Below are 18,178 nucleotides of genomic sequence, written 5' to 3'. Positions count from 1 at the left end.
ACTGTTCTAATGAGTGTGTGTGTGTCCATAGGTGGGGAGGAACCCCACTATCCACGTGTGGGACGTCCAGACTCTAAAATGTCTTTCCTTGCTCAGAGGATTCCACCAGAGAGGAGTCAATGCTCTCGACTTCTCAGGTAGAGACCGAATAGCCCCACCCCACTCAATCCACTCCCAAAAAGCGTTAACATTTGAGAAATTACATAATCTTTTTTTTTCTTATATCACATCCATGGTGCAAGTGGACAATTAATAAGCCCTCTTGGTTCCATAAATGATTTTACATTTAAAAAACATACAAAACATACAAAAGCTTTTGCTAAAAATATGGCGCTAACAACTAACACGGTTAATGGAGCTAATAGCTAATGGGCTTAATTCAACTAGAGGAGCTAACAGCTAAAGGAACTAATGAAGTGGAGTTAACAACTAACAGAGCTATAGCTATCAGAGCTAATGGAGCTAATGGAGCTAACAGGGTTTATGGAGTGAATAGCTAATGCAGCTAGTGGAGATAAGGGTTAACTAATGGCGCTAACAGGGCTAATGGAGCCAACAGCCAATGGAGCAAAAGGACACTAAGGAAGCTATTAGCTAAAGGAGCTAACAGCGCTAACGGAGCTCACAATTAATAGAGTTAATGGAGCTAACAGCTAAAGGAACTAACTAGTGCTAGTGCTAGTGGAGTTAACAACTAATAGGGCTAACTAAGCCAACAGCTAAAGGAACCAATGAAGTGGAGTTAACAACTAACTAATGCTAATGGAGCTAATAGAGCTAACAGTGTTAATGGAGCGAATAGCTAATGCAGCTAGTGGAGATAATAGCTAACGAAGCTAATAGCCATAGGCGTTAACTAATGGAGCTAACAGCTAACAGGGCTTAATGGAGCCAACAGCCAATGGAGTAAAATGACGCTAAGGGAGCTAATAGCTAAAGGAGCTAACAGTGCTAATGGAGCTCACAATTAATAGAGTTAATGGAGCTAACAGCTAAAGGAACTAACTAGTGCTAGTAACAACTAATAGAGCTAACTAAGCTAACAGCTAACAAAGTTAATGGAGCTGAAAACTAAAGGAGCTAATGGCTATCGAAGCTAATAGTGCTAACAGGGTTAATAGTTAATTGCGGTAATGCAGCTAGTGGAGCTAACAGCTTATGTAGATAATAACATTAACATAGTTAACGTAGTTAATGGAGCTAATGGGTAATGGCGACTATAGAGAGCTACTTCAGGGGTCACGGGATCTTGTGAGAGTAAAACGTGACGATATTTGTATATTGAGTGTATCGTGACATCCCAAGAGCTAATGGAGCAAACAGTTAAAGGAGCCAAAGGAGGTAATGGAGCTTCATCAGATGTGTTGTGTTGTGTGTTTGTGATCAGCTGATGGGAAGACTCTGGTATCCGTGGGAGTTGATGACGTACATTCTATCGTCGTTTGGGACTGGAAGAGAGGAGAGAAAATGGCCACTGCCAGGTAAAAAGCACCAGAAAGCACTTAAGAACACTTAAGAACACTTAACTCATCGAGGTGTGTGTGATGTGCAGCGGTGACAAGGAGAAGATCTTTGTGCTGAAGTGTAATCCTTTGCTGATGGACAAGATGGTGACCGTGGGAATCAAACACATCAAATTTTGGCAGCATGCAGGTTGAAGTCGTCCCTCAAATACAAACATTCCTCACTTCCTCTTCTTACTGCACTTACTGCATCTGTCCTCCAGGTGGTGGCCTGACCTTCAGGCGTGGTGTGTTCAGGAGCATCGGCCGTGCGGAGACCATGATGTCGGTGTGTTACGGTCGCAGTGACGCGCTGGTGTTCTCCGGCGCCGCTACGGGAGATGTTTACATCTGGAAAGAAGTTCTACTGCTGAAGACGGTCAAGGCCCACGATGGACCTGTGTTTGCCATGTTCTCCCTGGACAAGGTAGATGTTCCATGTCTGCGTGTTTCAGCTGGAAGCTAAAAGTGCGGACTTCCAGGGTTTTGTGACGGGGGGGAAGGATGGCGTAGTGGAGCTGTGGGATGACATGTTTGATCGATGCTTGAAGACGTACGCCATCAAGAGGGCTGCTCTGTCTCCAGCGTCCAAAGGTACACACTCGCAGACACACTCGTGGAACACGTGTGTGTGTGCATGAACACGTGTGTGCGCAGGCCTGCTGCTGGAGGACAACCCGTCCATCAGGGCCATCACTTTGGGTCATGGACACATCCTGGTTGGAACCAAAAACAGTGAAATTCTGGAAATTGACAAGACAGGACCCATGACTCTACTAGTACAGGTATGTGTGTGTGCCCGTCACTTGTGTGTATCCACTTTAAATGTGTGTGTGTGTGTGTGTGCAGGGTCACATGGAGGGGGAGGTGTGGGGTCTTGCCCCTCACCCCCTCCTCGCCGTGTGCGCCACCGTCAGCGACGACCGAACTTTGAGACTGTGGGAGACATCGTCCACTCATCGAATGGTGGCCGTACGCAAGCTGAAGAGAGGTCAGAGAAACATGGCGCGACTTTACGTCAGGTTACATGTTAGGTTTCATGTTGGGTTACGTGTTATGTTACATGTCAGGTTACATAGTTATGTTACATGTTGGGTTATGTGTTATGTTACATGTTAGGTTACATATTGGTCAACATTTTAGGTTACATGTTAGTTAGTTAGTTAGTTAGTTAGTTAGTTAGTTAGTTAGTTAGTTAGTTAGTTAGTTAGTTAGTTAGTTAGTTAGTTAGTTAGTTAGTTAGTTAGTTAGTTAGTTAGTTAGGGTACCATGTAACCATGTTAGGTTACATAGTTAGGGTATGTGTTGGGTTACATGTTAGGTTAATTAGTTAGGGTACGTGTTGAGTTACATGTTAGGTTACATATTTAGGGTATGTGTTGGGTTACATGTTAGGTTACTTAGTGTATGTGTTGGGTTACATGTTAGGTTACTTAGTTAGGGTATGTGGTGAGTTACATGTTAGGTTACATAGTTAGGGTATGTGTTGGGTTAGTACGTGTTAGGTTACTTAGGGTATGTGTTGGGTTACATGTTAGGTTACATAGTTAGGGTATGTGTTGGGTTACATGTTCGTCTACATCTTAGGTTACATGTTAGTTTACGGGTTGGGTTACATGTTACTTATAAGATTACATGTCAGGTTACAGAGTTAGGGTATGTGTTGGGTTACATGTTAGGTTACATAGTTAGGGTACGTGTTGGGTTACATGTTAGGTTACTCAGTTAGGGTATGTGTTGGGTTACATGTTAGGTTACATAGTTAGGGTATGTGTTGGGTTAGTACGTGTTAGGTTACTTAGGGTATGTGTTGGGTTACATGTTAGGTTACATAGTTAGGGTATGTGTTGGGTTACATGTTAGGTTACATAATTAGGGTATGTGTTGGGTTAGTACGTGTTAGGTTACTTAGGGTATGTGTTGGGTTACATGTTAGGTTACATAGTTAGGGTATGTGTTGGGTTACATGTTAGGTTACTTAGCTAGGGTATGTGTTGGGTTACATGTTAGGTTACTTAGAGTATGTGTTGAGTTACATATTAGGTTACATAGTTCGGGTATGTGTTGGGTTACATGTTAGATTACTTAGTTAGGGTACGTGTTGAGTTACATGTTAGGTTACATAGGGTATGTGTTGGGTTACATGTTAGGTTACATAGTTAGGGTATGTGTTGAGTTACATGTTAGGTTACATAGTTAGGGTATGTGTTGGGTTACATGTTAGGTTACATGTTAGGCAGGTTACTTGCCAGTTTATGTGTGAAATGATATGAGCATGTTTTGGTGTTCCAGGGGGTCGTTGTTGTGCCTTTTCACCTGATGGTAAGGCATTGGCGGTGGGTCTGAGTGATGGTGGCGTGTTGGTGGTGAACGCTGACACGTTGGAGGATGTCCTCAGCTTCCATCATCGCCGTGATGCCATCTCTGACATCCGTTTCAGTCCTGGTATACGCATCATTTACAACAATGTTAATAGACAATATAAGCAGTAGCGCCCTCTGAATGCCCCTTCGTGTCAGTGGGCGTGGCCTAACGTAGCTGTGTTGCAGACTCTGGTAAATACCTGGCGGTGGCGTCACATGACAGCTATGTGGACATTTACAACGTGGCGAGCAACAAGAGAGTGGGCGTGTGCAAGGGGGCGTCCTCGTATGTTACGCACGTTGACTGGGACTCACGAGGTAACGCCCACTTTTTGTTCTCCTGGTATGGGTCACATGCTTGAGGTGCTGTCACACACGTGTGTTGCAGGTAAGCTGCTGCAGGTGAACACGGGCGCCAAAGAGCAGCTTTTCTTTGAGGCGCCACGAGGAAGACGTCAGCTCATCAAACGCTCGCAGGTCAGTGGGCGCCGACATGGCGTCACAGCTTGGTCCGTTTCAGCTGATCGCATGTGCTGTTGCTGTGTAGCTGGAGCGACTCCACTGGGCCACCTGGACGTGCGTGCTGGGCGCCACCTGTGAGGGCATCTGGCCCACCCACAGCGACATCACCGACATCAACGCCACCTCGCTCACACGTGACAGAACGCTACTCGCCACCGGAGACGACTTTGGCTTCCTCAAAGTCTTCAGCTACCCTGTCACTGTACGACACACACACACACACACACACACACACACACATACACACACTAGTTATTGTGTGTGTTATTGTCCCTGCAGGGTCAGTTTGCACGTTTCAAGCGTTACCTGGGTCACAGTGCACACGTGACAAACGTGCGCTGGGCTCACGACGACGCAGCCCTGCTGACAGTCGGGGGAGCCGACACCGCACTGATGATCTGGACAAGGGAACGAGGGGGCGGGGTCAGCAGAGAGGGGGAGGGCCCCGTGCACCAAGAGAACAGAGCGCTCGTCGACAGCGAAGAATCGGATGACGACATCGAGGAAGATGGCGGTCAGCGTCTGGTTATCTGTTGTTGGAAGCGTTAACATGTGCACTTGTGTGTGTGCAGTAATAATTTGTACTATTTTGCTTGGTGCTAACATGCTAACTGTTAGCATTTTATCTTTTTTTTTGTCATTTGAAACTGTACCTAGCATGAAGCATCACCATAGAACTACTGGAGCACTTTTGGTACTTAGCGCTATCTTGCTAGGCGCCGGCATGCTAATTGTTAGCATTTTAACAAGCAAAATTTTTCAATTTATTAATTTTCATCCTCTGAAATTGAATAAACCTACATAAAATTATGTAAGATTGCTATAGAACCTCTTTGGGTACTTAGCGCTAGGTGCCAGCATGCTAACTGTTAGCATTTTATCTTTTTTTTTGTCATTTGAAACTGTACCTAGCATGAAGCATCACCATAGAAATCACCATAGAACTACTGGAGCACTTTTGGTATTTAGCGCTATCTTGCTAGGCGCCGGCATGCTAATTGTTAGCATTTTAACAAGCAAAATTTTTCAATTTATAAATTTTCATCCTCTGAAATTGTATAAACCTACATAAAATTATCTAAGATTGCTATAGAACTTCTTTGGGTACTTAGCGCTAGGTGCCAGCATGCTAACTGTTAGCATTTTATCTTTTTTTTTGTCATTTGAAACCGTACCTAGCATGAAGCATCACTATAGAAATCACCATAGAACTGCTGGAGCACTTTTGGTACTTAGCGCTATCTTGCTAGGCGCCGGCATGCTAATTGTTAGCATTTTAACAAGCAAAATTTTTCAATTTATAATTTTTTATCCTCTGAAATTGAATAAACCTACATAAAATTATGTAAGATTGCTATAGAACTTCTTTGGGTACTTAGCGCTAGGTGCCAGCATGCTAACTGTTAGCATTTTATCTTTTTTTTTGTCATTTGAAACCGTACCTAGCATGAAGCATCACTATAGAAATCACCATAGAACTACTGGAGCACTTTTGGTATTTAGCGCTATCTTGCTAGGCGCCGGCATGCTAATTGTTAGCATTTTAACAAGCAAAATTTTTCAATTTATTAATTTTCATCCTCTGAAATTGAATAAACCTACATAAAATTATGTAAGATTGCTATAGAACCTCTTTGGGTACTTAGCGCTAGGTGCCAGCATGCTAACTGTTAGCATTTTATCTTTTTTTTTTTGTCATTTGAAACTGTACCTAGCATGAAGCATCACCATAGAAATCACCATAGAACTACTGGAGCACTTTTGGTACTTAGCGCTATCTTGCTAGGCGCCGGCATGCTAATTGTTAGCATTTTAACAAGCAAAATTTTTCAATTTATAATTTTTTATCCTCTGAAATTGAATAAACCTACATAAAATTATGTAAGATTGCTATAGAACTTCTTTGGGTACTTAGCGCTAGGTGCCAGCATGCTAACTGTTAGCATTGTATACATTTTTGTCATTTGAAACAGTATAAAATCACTATAGAGGTTTACATGTGCACATGTGTGTGTGTTCATGCAGGTTATGACAGCGACGTGGCCCGTGAGAAGAGTGTGGACTATGTGGCCAAGATGGCCACCGCCAGCCTCCGAGACATGATAGGAAGTAAACCTCAACAGCAGAGCAAAGACGTCACTGCTGATGAGAGGTATATACATATATAGGTATATACACACACACACACACACACACACGCACATGAACGCTTGTCCTGATCAATTGATGCATTGATTGATTGGGTGATTGATTGCAGAGCGCCTGTCAGTCGAGCTGCTCCACAGCCAGAGAAGTTGCAGAAGAACAACACCTCCAAGAAGAAGAAAGTGGTTGAGGTGTGTGTGTGTGTGTCTGTGTGTGTGTTTGCGTGTGCTAAAGTGGACCTCTCGCCCCAACAGGACCTGGTTCTGGACCACGTCTTTGGTTTCCGGGGTTTCGACTGTCGCAACAACCTGCACTACCTCAACGATGGTGCCGATATCGTCTATCACACGGCCGCCACAGCCATCGTGCACAGTCTGAGCACGGGTGAGCGCAGGCGGGCGCGCACACACACAAACCCAAAAGCGAAGGTCATGTGATGTCCCGGGTGTGAGTGGTGTTTGTGTACCACAGGAACTCAGAGTTTCTACGTGGAGCACACTGATGACATCTTGTGTCTGACCGCCAACCAACACCCGAAATACAACAACGTCATCGCCACTGGACAGATTGGTAAAATTAACACTTCCTGTTTACTGTTTGCTATAGTTAGCCTATTAGCATGTTATGAAATCATCACTTTCATTCTTCATGAGCGTGTAATTTCACGGCTGATGTTAGCATGACTCAACTCACTGCAGCCTTTATTTGTTTTTGCTCGGCTGCGTCATCATTCATCTTCATCATCATCATCATCACTTTCTCAAGGTGACATCAGTGACCTCACAGGTAAACACACATGCACACATGCCCACACACACAAACACACACACAGTGATACCTTTTTTTTAAACCTGTTTTTCTGACACGCACCCCGGTTTTTGTATGATTCAGCTTTTGCCTGACCTTTTGGAACGTTAGCATGCTAGCTTTTGTAGCTATTTTGTTTCAAATTGCATATATTTACAGCGCTATATCGCTCGCTGCTAGCATGATTACTGTTAGTATGTTAGCATTTTGTCATTTTAAACACTATAAACGGACATGGCATGATATAAAACCTCTGTAGAACTGCTGTAGCACTTTTGAGACGTAGCACTGCGAGATGTTAGCATTGTTAGCATTTGATACATTTTCGTCATTTGAAACAGTATAAACCTACACGGCATGAAGTCAAATCACTATAAAACTACTGTTGCACTTGTTTGTGCTATTTTTCTTGGTGCTAGCACGCTAACTTAGCATTTTATAGATTTTTTGTCATACATGGCATGAAGTAAAATCACTATAAAACTACTGTTGCACTTTCGGTATCAAATTTCTATAGAGAAACGGTATAAAATCACTTTAGAAGTGTCATAGCACTTTTGGTAGTTTGTGCTATTTTTCTTGGTGCTAGCACGCTAACTTAGCATTTTGTTAATTTTTTTGTCATATGAAGTACTACCTACATGGCATGAAGTAAAATCACTCTAAAACTACTGTTGCACTTTCGGTATCAAATTTCTATAGAGAAATAGTATAAAATCACTTTAGAACTGTCATAGCACTTTTGGTAGTTTGTGCTATTTTTCTTGGTGCTAGCACGCTAATTTAGCATTTTATAGATTTTTTTTGTCATATGAAGTACTACCTACATGGCATGAAGTAAAATCACTATAAAACTGTCGTAGCATTTTTGGGACCTGGCACTGTTGCTAGCATGCTAACTGTTAGTATTTTATCCATTTTATCCTATGAAGCAGTATAAACCTACACAGCTTGATGTAAAATCAATATTGAAGTTCCATAGTTCAGGACTTAGCCGTATCTTAGCATGCAGTTAGCATGCTAACTGTTTTATACATTTTCGTCACCACAGTATAAGTTCCACATAAATTCCAAGGATTTCAATTATTGAAAGAATTTCTGTGGCGTTTTGAGTTGAGTTTCACCTGCAATTTGGACGTCGTCCCGCTTCAAGGCTGCTTTATGGTTGCCATAGCGACCGTCTACTCATTCTTGCTGTTGCTGCGGTAACGTCTGTCCTCCCCGTGACGTGCAGGCAGCACGCCGTGCATCCATGTGTGGGACGCCATGAGCAAACGCACGTTGTCCATCCTCCGCTGCGCTCACTCCAAAGGCGTCAGCTACGTCAACTTCAGCGCCACGGGGAAGCTGCTGCTGTCTGTGGGCGTGGACCCTGAACACACCATCAGCGTGTGGCGCTGGCACGAAGGTCACAAATGCTTCATGTTTTCTCTGAACGTTTGCGGGGAGTAACGGTGTCGTGTTTTCCATCACTGCAGGTTCCAAAGTGTGCAGCCGAGCGGGACATCCCGATAGGATCTTTGCGGCGGAGTTCCGGCCAGACTCAGACTGTCAGTTTGTGTCAGTGGGAATCAAACACGTGAAGTTTTGGACGCTGGTGGGCGGCGCTCTGGTGTACAAAAAGGGCGTGGTGGGGACGCTGGAAGGGGGCCGCATGCAGACGATGCTGTCGGTCGCTTTTGGAGCCGTGAGTTTTTGCGTCACACTCAAGCAGTCCTGAAGACCACGTCACATGAAGAACCTCCTACTTACTCGCAGATGTTCTACTTGTAGATCAACCTGACGCTGACGGGGGCCATCAATGGAGACGTGTACGTGTGGAGGGAACACTTCCTGCTGAGGGCGGTGGCCAAGGCGCACACGGGGCCCGTCTTCAGCATGTACACAACGCTGAGGGACGGCCTCATCGTCACCGGCGGCAAGGAGAGACCGTCAGTGCTTGCTTTCAAAATAAAAGGGCGTGTGTGTGTGTATGGCTGCTAGGGGTCTCCACTGAGTGTCTTGATGTTTTTTTTATCAGGACCAAGGAAGGGGGTGCAGTCAAGCTTTGGGACCAGGAGATGAAACGCTGCCGAGCCTTCCAGCTGGAGTCGTGTCGCCCGGTGGAGTGTGTGCGCTCCGTGTGCCGAGGCAGAGTGAGACCTCTTCTCGTCGACACATCATCTCCGCCTCACTTTCACTGCGACAGCCTCTCCTCTTCCTCAGGGTAAGATCCTGGTGGGCACCAAGGATAGCGAGATCATTGAAGTTGGCGAGAAGAATGCGGCGTCCAACGTGCTCCTGGACAGCCACGCCCGGGGGGGCGTCTGGGGTCTCACGTGTCATCCCGCCAAGGAGCTCTTTGTCACGGCCAGCGACGACGCCACCATCAGGCTCTGGGACCTCGCTGACAAGGTCTAGCTAATTAACCAGCTAACTAACTAGCTAGATAACCTGAAGGTTATCACTAGAACGACAAGATAATTACAGCAATAACTCTACTACTACTATATCCTCACTAGGAGGTATGCTGGAGCCTACCCCAGGTCTTTGGGCGAGAGACAGGGTACAACCTGGACTGGTGGCCAGCCAATCACAGAGCACATAAAAATAACTCAACTACATCAATAACTACATCATAAAACTAGGAAACTAACTCGTCAGATAACTACAACTATAGATCGAGAAGAAATAGAAATATCTTCCTAGTTATCTATGTACTTCATTCAAGATAACCTGGAAGATGACAAGAAATATAACTAGCAAGATAGCTAGATAACTAGGAAGCTAAGAGAACAAAAACTAGGAAACTAACTAGAAGGATAACTAGTGTGCTAACTGAAAAGATAACTTGGAAGATAACTACAATGATAACTCGTATAACCAAGTATAACTAGGATGCTAACTAGCAAGCTAACTAGTAAGAGATAACTACTCAAGATAACTAGCAAGATACTGGAACTCAGGCTAGCTGGCTGATAAGCTAACAAGCAAGATAACAAGGAAGAGAACTCAAGTTAACGAGTAAGATAACTGGAACAATGACTAGCAAGAAAACTAGAGGCAAACTAGAACGATAACTAGTGTGCACTAGCAAGACTGGGACTAACTACTTCTACAACTACTACTACAGAAAGGTAACTAGGGTACTAACTAGAAAGATCATTAGGAAGGTAGCTATAATGGGAGCTAGAATGGTAGCTAGGGTGCTAACTAGAAAGATCATTAGGAAGGTAGCTAGGGTGCTAACTAGAAAGATCATTAGGAAGGTACCTACAATGGGAGCTAGAAAGCTAACTAGGGTGCTAACTACAAGGTACCTACAATGGGAGCTAGAAAGCTAACTAGGGTGCTCACTAGAAAGATCATTAGGAAGGTACCTACAATGGGAGCTAGAAAGGTAGCTAGGGTGCTAACTACAAGGTACCTACAATGGGCGCTAGAAAGGTAACTAGGGTGCTAACTAGAAAGATAATTAGGAAGGTAGCTAGGGTGCTAACTAGAAAGATCATTAGGAAGGTACCTATAATGGCAGCTAGAAAGGTAGCTAGGGTGCTAACTACAAGGTACCTACAATGGGAGCTAGAAAGCTAACTAGGGTGCTAACTAGAAAGATAATTAGGAAGGTAGCTAGGGTGCTAACTAGAAAGATCATTAGGAAGGTACCTACAATGGGAGCGAGAAAGCTAACTAGGGTGCTAACTAGAAAGATCATTAGGAAGTTACCTACAATGGGAGCTAGAAAGCTAACTAGGGTGCTCACTAGAAAGATCATTAGGAAGGTACCTAGAATGGGAGCTAGAAAGGTAGCAAGGGTGCTAACTACAAGGTACCTACAATGGGAGCTAGAAAGCTAACTAGGGTGCTAACTAGAAAGATCATTAGGAAGTTAGCTAGGGTGCTAACTAGAAAGATCATTAGGAAGGTACCTATAATGGCAGCTAGAAAGGTAGCTAGGGTGCTAACTACAAGGTACCTACAATGGGAGCTAGAAAGCTAACTAGGGTGCTAACTAGAAAGATAATTAGGAAGGTAGCTAGGGTGCTAACTAGAAAGATCATTAGGAAGGTACCTACAATGGGAGCGAGAAAGCTAACTAGGGTGCTAACTAGAAAGATCATTAGGAAGTTACCTACAATGGGAGCTAGAAAGCTAACTAGGGTGCTCACTAGAAAGATCATTAGGAAGGTACCTAGAATGGGAGCTAGAAAGGTAGCAAGGGTGCTAACTACAAGGTACCTACAATGGGAGCTAGAAAGCTAACTAGGGTGCTAACTAGAAAGATCATTAGGAAGGTAGCTAGGGTGCTAACTAGAAAGATCATTAGGAAGGTACCTATAATGGCAGCTAGAAAGGTAGCTAGGGTGCTAACTACAAGGTACCTACAATGGGAGCTAGAAAGCTAACTAAGGTGCTAACTAGAAAGATAATTAGGAAGGTAGCTAGGGTGCTAACTAGAAAGATCATTAGGAAGGTACCTACAATGGGAGCGAGAAAGCTAACTAGGGTGCTAACTAGAAAGATCATTAGGAAGGTACCTACAATGGGAGCTAGAAAGCTAACTAGGGTGCTCACTAGAAAGATCATTAGGAAGGTGCCTACAATGTGAGCTAGAAAGCTAACTAGGGTGCTAACTACAAGGTACCTACAATGGGAGCTAGAAAGCTAACTAGGGTGCTAACTAGAAAGATCTTCAGGAAGGTAGCTAGGGTGCTAACTAGAAAGATCATTAGGAAGGTACCTATAATGGCAGCTAGAAAGGTAGCTAGGGTGCTAACTACAAGGTACCTACAATGGGAGCTAGAAAGCTAACTAAGGTGCTAACTAGAAAGATAATTAGGAAGGTAGCTAGGGTGCTAACTAGAAAGATCATTAGGAAGGTACCTACAATGGGAGCGAGAAAGCTAACTAGGGTGCTAACTAGAAAGATCATTAGGAAGGTACCTACAATGGGAGCTAGAAAGCTAACTAGGGTGCTCACTAGAAAGATCATTAGGAAGGTGCCTACAATGTGAGCTAGAAAGCTAACTAGGGTGCTAACTACAAGGTACCTACAATGGGAGCTAGAAAGCTAACTAGGGTGCTAACTAGAAAGATCTTCAGGAAGGTAGCTAGGGTGCTAACTAGAAAGATCATTAGGAAGGTACCTATAATGGCAGCTAGAAAGGTAGCTAGGGTGCTAACTACAAGGTACCTACAATGGGAGCTAGAAAGCTAACTAGGGTGCTAACTAGAAAGATAATTAGGAAGGTAGCTAGGGTGCTAACTAGAAAGATCATTAGGAAGGTACCTACAATGGGAGCGAGAAAGCTAACTAGGGTGCTAACTAGAAAGATCATTAGGAAGGTACCTACAATGGGAGCTAGAAAGCTAACTAGGGTGCTAACTACAAGGTACCTACAATGGGCGCTAGAAAGGTAACTAGGGTGCTAACTAGAAAGATAATTAGGAAGGTAGCTAGGGTGCTAACTAGAAAGATCATTAGGAAGGTAGCTAGGGTGCTAACTAGAAAGATCATTAGGAAGGTACCTACAATGGGAGCTAGAAAGCTAACTAGGGTGCTAACTACAAGGTACCTACAATGGGAGCTAGAAAGGTAACTAGGGTGCTAACTACCAAGATCATTAGATCATTGCCACACACACACACACCAGTTCTGGGCCTCCACTCATGCCGGGGACAAGATTCCCGTTTGTCCCCCCCTGTCGACGGCCCTGCCTGTGACTATACTGTAGGGGAGAGTTTGCTCTGTTTAAAGGAGTTTGAAAGTGAAAGTAATTAGAGAGTGATGCCCCCTTGAGGAAGCCACAAGTATGACACTGTGTGTGTGTGTGTGTGTGTGTGTAGAAGCTGCAGAACAAGGTGTGCGTGGGCCACGCAGCGGTGAGTGTGAGCTTCAGCTGGGATGGAGAGATGTTAGCCGTGGGGATGAAGAACGGGGAGTTCCTGCTCCTCTTCGCCAATTCCCTGAAGATTTGGGCAAAGAAACGGGACCGCAGCACGGCCATCCAGGACCTCAGGTAAGATTTCCCGGTGGGCTTAGCTAGCGTTGCTTGTCTTCCAAGATGCCTGAAGGTGCCAAACGCGTACTCAGGTTCAGCCCGGACAGGCGCATGTTGGCGGTGGGTTCTCAGGAGAACACGGTGGATGTTTACGACGTGTGCGGAGGATCCGCGTTGAGCAGACTGGTCTCCTGCTGCGACCTGCCGGCCTTCGTTTTCCAACTGGACTTCTCTGCTGACAGCAAACACATCCAGGTACCACCACCTCGCTCTACTCTGTGTACTCTGTGTACTCTATGTACTTTGTGTACTTTATGTACTCTATGTGTGTGTAGGTGTGCACGGGAGCGTACAAGCGTGTGGTGTTTGAGCTTCCTTCGGGGAAACTGCTGACCGAGCAGAACGCCATCGACAGAATCACCTGGGCTTCCTGGACCAGGTGACACCAACACACACAAGAACAGCCGGTGGCCAACAAAAACCTTTCAGGGAGTTTCAAGCTGAAACTACTCAAACCAGGGATGTTCCAAACGTGTTCCACTGATAACTGAAACCTTCTTCTTTAGTAAAGCAACACATGTACATGCTAGAGTATGCTAGGAGGTGATATACTCATCTCAGCTTAGACTTAGACTTAGATTTAGACTTAGACTTAGACTTAGTAGTATACTTAGACTATAGTGTAGCTGAAAAAGCATGTTAGTAGATGAAAGGAGTAATAATACAGTCTTTGCTTTTTTCCAATTATTTCAAGTTTCTTTGAGTACATTTTTCTTTCATTATGATTTTATTCCAAGAATGTTTTCATTTTATTCTCATAATATTGTGTTTTTTCCCCTCATATTTCCAGTTTATTCACCTAACATTTACACTTTTTTTCGTATTAAAATATGACTACTTTCCTTTCATATTTTTGTTTTATTCTAAAAAAAAGCTGCTTTTTTATATAAAAAACAGCAGTTTTTTATTTTTTAATATTTCAACCTTCTTCTCGTAAATGTTCTCTTAATTATTAATTTTTTTACTTATTTTTTTCAATTTTTGCTACTGTTTTGTTCATTTTCCAACTACTTCAACTTCTGTTTTTCTTCTCACAATTACAATTTGATTGTGATATTAGTCTATAATGTTATGATATTTCCCCCAAACTATTTTTCCCAAAAGTACAACTTTATTCCTTGTTTTGTTTCTCACAATATTATAACTTTTTATTTTTTTTAAACAGATTTTTTTTCCTTTAATATTTCTACTCTATGCTATAAAGTGACATTATTTTTTCCTTGTGTTATTACACATTTATTCTCATCAAATTACATTTTTTTCATTAAAATCCATTTTTTTCTTGATATTTTGGCATTATTCTCGTCAAATAAAATATGACTACTTTCCTTTCATTTTTGTTTTATTTTTAAAAAAGCTGCTGTTTTTTCCATTTGCAAAATATTTCAACTTTCTTCTAGTAAATGTTCTCTTAATTATAACTTTTTTTTTCTTATTTTTTTTTCAATTTTTGCTACTGTTTTGTTCATTTTCCAACTACTTCAACTTCTGTTTTTCTTCTCACAATTACAATATGATTGTGATATTAGTCTATAATGTTATGATATTTCCCCCAAACTATTTTCCCAAAAGTACAACTTTATTCCTTGTTTTGTTTCTCACAATATTATAACTTTTTCTTTTTTTTAAACAGATTTTTTTTCCTTTAATATTTCAACTCTATGCTATAAATTGACATAATTTTTTTCCTTGTATTATTACATATTTATTCTCATCAAATTAAATTTTTTTCATTAAAATCCATTTTTTTCTTGATATTTTGGTATTATTCTCGTCAAATAGGGTGAGAATAAACTGTTGTTTTTGTTGTCATCTTATGATATTTCCCCCAACTTATTTTTCTCAAAAGTACAACTTTATTCTTTGTTTTGTTTCTCAAAATATTATAACTTTTTCTTTTTTTTAACAGATTTTTTCCCTTTAATATTTCAACTCTATGCTATAAAGTGACATTATTTTTTATTTGTTTTTGTTGTCATTTTTAAAACTTTTTTTCCTGTAAATGTTACATATTATGTATGAATAAAAAAACATTTTTTTTTAGATTTTTGAGGAAATATTTTACCCTAATTTGTGTATTTTTAGAATAAAAAAAGCAGCAAGGGCTGGTATGCACTTTTGCACCGAGCTGCGCCTCCGCGGGTGCGCCGCCGCGCCACCTAGAGGTGACCTGTCGGCGTGAGCGTTGACGTTTTTGTCGTGTCCGCAGCGTCCTGGGAGACGAAGTTCTGGGAATTTGGCCGCGAAACGCAGACAAGGTGGATGTGAACTGCGCATGCGTGTCGAACGCCGGCCTCAACGTGGTCACCGGCGATGACTTGGGCCTCGTTAAACTATTTGACTTCCCGTGCGCGGAGAAGTTTGTGAGTACCAAACGTCAGAAGCAACGCCATTGTTGTCATGTGACGTCACGCCTGTCTCTCTCTCTCACGCCAAAGGCCAAACACAAACGCTACCTCGGGCACTCGCCGCACGTCACCAACGTGCGCTTCTCCCACGGCGACAGTCACGTGATCAGCACAGGCGCAGACGACTGCAGGTATCGAGCGACGGATGCAACGGTTCATGACAAGAGGATGACTTAAGCGTTTTTTGTTGTTTCAGCGTATTCGTGTGGAAATGCGTGCTCACACTTTGACCCGACATCGAACTTTGCATCGGGAGGAAGGAAGTGGCGCCGCCTGCTGGAGAAACATTTCACCGCTTCACCTTTTTCATTTCCTGCGTCTTTTGAAGTGCCTTTCTGGAAATTTCCGCGTATTCTTGTGCTTTTTTTTTGTACAATTGTCTGGTTGGTGCTACACTGCGAATGTAATGCTCGTTATAATAATAATAATAATAATAATAATAATAATAATAATAATAAATATGATGATTATTGTCATGATTACACTGAGAATGTTCACTTTAAAAGGACAACAAAGTCATTGTGCTTCTTTATTTTCAATTCACATGAAGACAAAAATGTATGAAAATGAAAATGTGTGCGGATGACACGTAGACGTTAGCTGGTGTTGTGTTGTGTTTTTGCTGTGTGGAAATAAAACAACGGCTGCTCTCACATCACGTGACATCTTTTCACTTCTACACGTGCAAAGTATTTTAGCTTCCTTGAAATAGCTTTTTTTATCACTGACTTTATCACCATATTATTATACTATTGTCATAATATTTCGACTTTCCCCTCAGAATTAAACTCACTCTACTTTCACACTCACATTCATACCTATGGACAATTTGGAGTGGCCAATTAACCTAGCATGTTTTTGGAATGTGGGAGGAAACCGGAGTACCCGGAGAAAACCCACGCATGCACGGGGAGAACATGCAAAGTCCACACAGAGATGGCCGAGGGTGGGGAAAGACAAAATAAGAAGCCAAAAAGTTACCACTTCCACACAAAATAGGAGGAGAACTCATTCATTCATTCATTTTCTACCGCTTATCCTCACGAAGGTCGCGGGGGGGGGGGGGGGGGGGGGGCGCCTGGAGCCTATCCCAGCTGTCTTCGGGCAAGAGGCGGGGTACACCTTGGACTGGTGGAATATAAATATAAATATAAATATAAATATAAATATAAATATAAATATAAATATAAATATAAATATAAATATATCTTATTGATATTAATAGTATTAATATCAATAATATAAATTGATACAATAATATAAATAATATCAATGGATATGAATGTGAATGTGAATATGAATATGAATATGAATATGAATATGAATATGAATATGAATATGAATATGAATATAAATATTCATATTCATATATCTTATTGATATTAATAGTATTAATATCAATAATATAAATTGATACAATAATATAAATAATATCAATGGAAATAAATATGAATATGAATGTGAATGTGAATGTGAATGTGAATGTGAATGTGAATGTGAATGTGAATATAAATATAAATATAAATATAAATATAAATATAAATATAAATATAAATATGAATATTCATATTCATATTCATTGATATTATTTATATTATTGCTATTAATACAATTAATATTAATATTGACAATATTAGTAATGTTAATGATATTATATTATTAATATATGTATTATATTATAAATAATGTAATATAATATATAATATTAATATATTAATAATCCCCGCGACCCTCGTGAGGAAAAAGCGGTAGAAAATGAATGAATGAATGAATATTAATAATTATATACATGAAGTGACATGTTTTTAAATGAACTACAGAAAACATAAAATATAGTCATTTCTTTGTGTCTTTGCACGTAGCAAAAGACTGCGTCTCGTTGTATTGCTCAGGCTGCACTACAGCGTCTATTCACAGGCGCGATCCCACTACTGAGCGGTACGGGGGCTTTGACCTGCTCCGTTTCCGACCTGGGCCGGTGCACCCCTCCTTAGGCGACCTGGTGATCCCGAGCTCCCCCCGGAGCACCATATCGATACCGAACTTAGTGCGGACACCCGATCGACATAGTCCACTGCAGCTCAGAACTCCTGGGCTCAAGCGATCCGACAACCTCAGCCTCCTAGTAGCTTGGATTACAGGCACGCGCCACGGTACCCGGCAAGGATGGCACTCAGTAGCGATGCTTTTGACTTGTACTATAGTGACGTCACTGGTATGTTTGGCGACCTCTAGTGGTGTGAACGAGGAGGTTCACCATACTGGTGGCATCATTGCGGTCATCGTAATGATAATGGTTAGAATGGTTTTATTTCATTTGAACATGCATCAGATTACAATTGAATGCATCCCATAATCAGTTCACAGTTCCACATATCCAAAAGGAGTAG

At 42.0% G+C, this 18,178-nt stretch overlaps 1 protein-coding gene across 3 annotated transcripts in view; it reads left to right on the top strand.

The window, feature by feature from the left end:
* LOC131114970 (echinoderm microtubule-associated protein-like 6) overlaps positions 1-16,441 on the top strand; it is a 31,163-nt gene extending 14,722 nt beyond the window's left edge. For 2 of the 3 annotated variants that reach the window (XM_058064361.1, XM_058064363.1), the window contains 28 exons: positions 32-137; positions 1,388-1,481; positions 1,553-1,653; positions 1,727-1,929; positions 1,985-2,096; positions 2,160-2,287; positions 2,352-2,493; positions 3,795-3,947; positions 4,052-4,183; positions 4,254-4,342; positions 4,413-4,589; positions 4,667-4,901; positions 6,413-6,539; positions 6,645-6,723; positions 6,787-6,916; positions 7,004-7,102; positions 7,298-7,318; positions 8,574-8,747; positions 8,818-9,026; positions 9,113-9,270; positions 9,360-9,474; positions 9,545-9,733; positions 13,166-13,338; positions 13,413-13,575; positions 13,656-13,759; positions 15,590-15,743; positions 15,819-15,919; positions 15,985-16,441. In XM_058064361.1, the coding sequence (XP_057920344.1) occupies positions 32-137; positions 1,388-1,481; positions 1,553-1,653; positions 1,727-1,929; positions 1,985-2,096; positions 2,160-2,287; positions 2,352-2,493; positions 3,795-3,947; positions 4,052-4,183; positions 4,254-4,342; positions 4,413-4,589; positions 4,667-4,901; positions 6,413-6,539; positions 6,645-6,723; positions 6,787-6,916; positions 7,004-7,102; positions 7,298-7,318; positions 8,574-8,747; positions 8,818-9,026; positions 9,113-9,270; positions 9,360-9,474; positions 9,545-9,733; positions 13,166-13,338; positions 13,413-13,575; positions 13,656-13,759; positions 15,590-15,743; positions 15,819-15,919; positions 15,985-16,018 (3,702 nt within the window). In that variant the 3' untranslated portion in view covers positions 16,019-16,441. The remainder of the gene's footprint in view (positions 1-31; positions 138-1,387; positions 1,482-1,552; positions 1,654-1,726; positions 1,930-1,984; positions 2,097-2,159; positions 2,288-2,351; positions 2,494-3,794; positions 3,948-4,051; positions 4,184-4,253; positions 4,343-4,412; positions 4,590-4,666; positions 4,902-6,412; positions 6,540-6,644; positions 6,724-6,786; positions 6,917-7,003; positions 7,103-7,297; positions 7,319-8,573; positions 8,748-8,817; positions 9,027-9,112; positions 9,271-9,359; positions 9,475-9,544; positions 9,734-13,165; positions 13,339-13,412; positions 13,576-13,655; positions 13,760-15,589; positions 15,744-15,818; positions 15,920-15,984) is intronic. The other variant, XM_058064362.1, reaches the window with a different exon arrangement.
* Positions 16,442-18,178: the final 1,737 nt, after the last annotated feature.

This window comes from Doryrhamphus excisus, chromosome 2 (assembly GCF_030265055.1).
Source record: "Doryrhamphus excisus isolate RoL2022-K1 chromosome 2, RoL_Dexc_1.0, whole genome shotgun sequence".
NCBI classification, from domain to species: domain Eukaryota; kingdom Metazoa; phylum Chordata; class Actinopteri; order Syngnathiformes; family Syngnathidae; genus Doryrhamphus; species Doryrhamphus excisus.
This window is presented reverse-complemented; position numbering and strand designations above follow the sequence as displayed.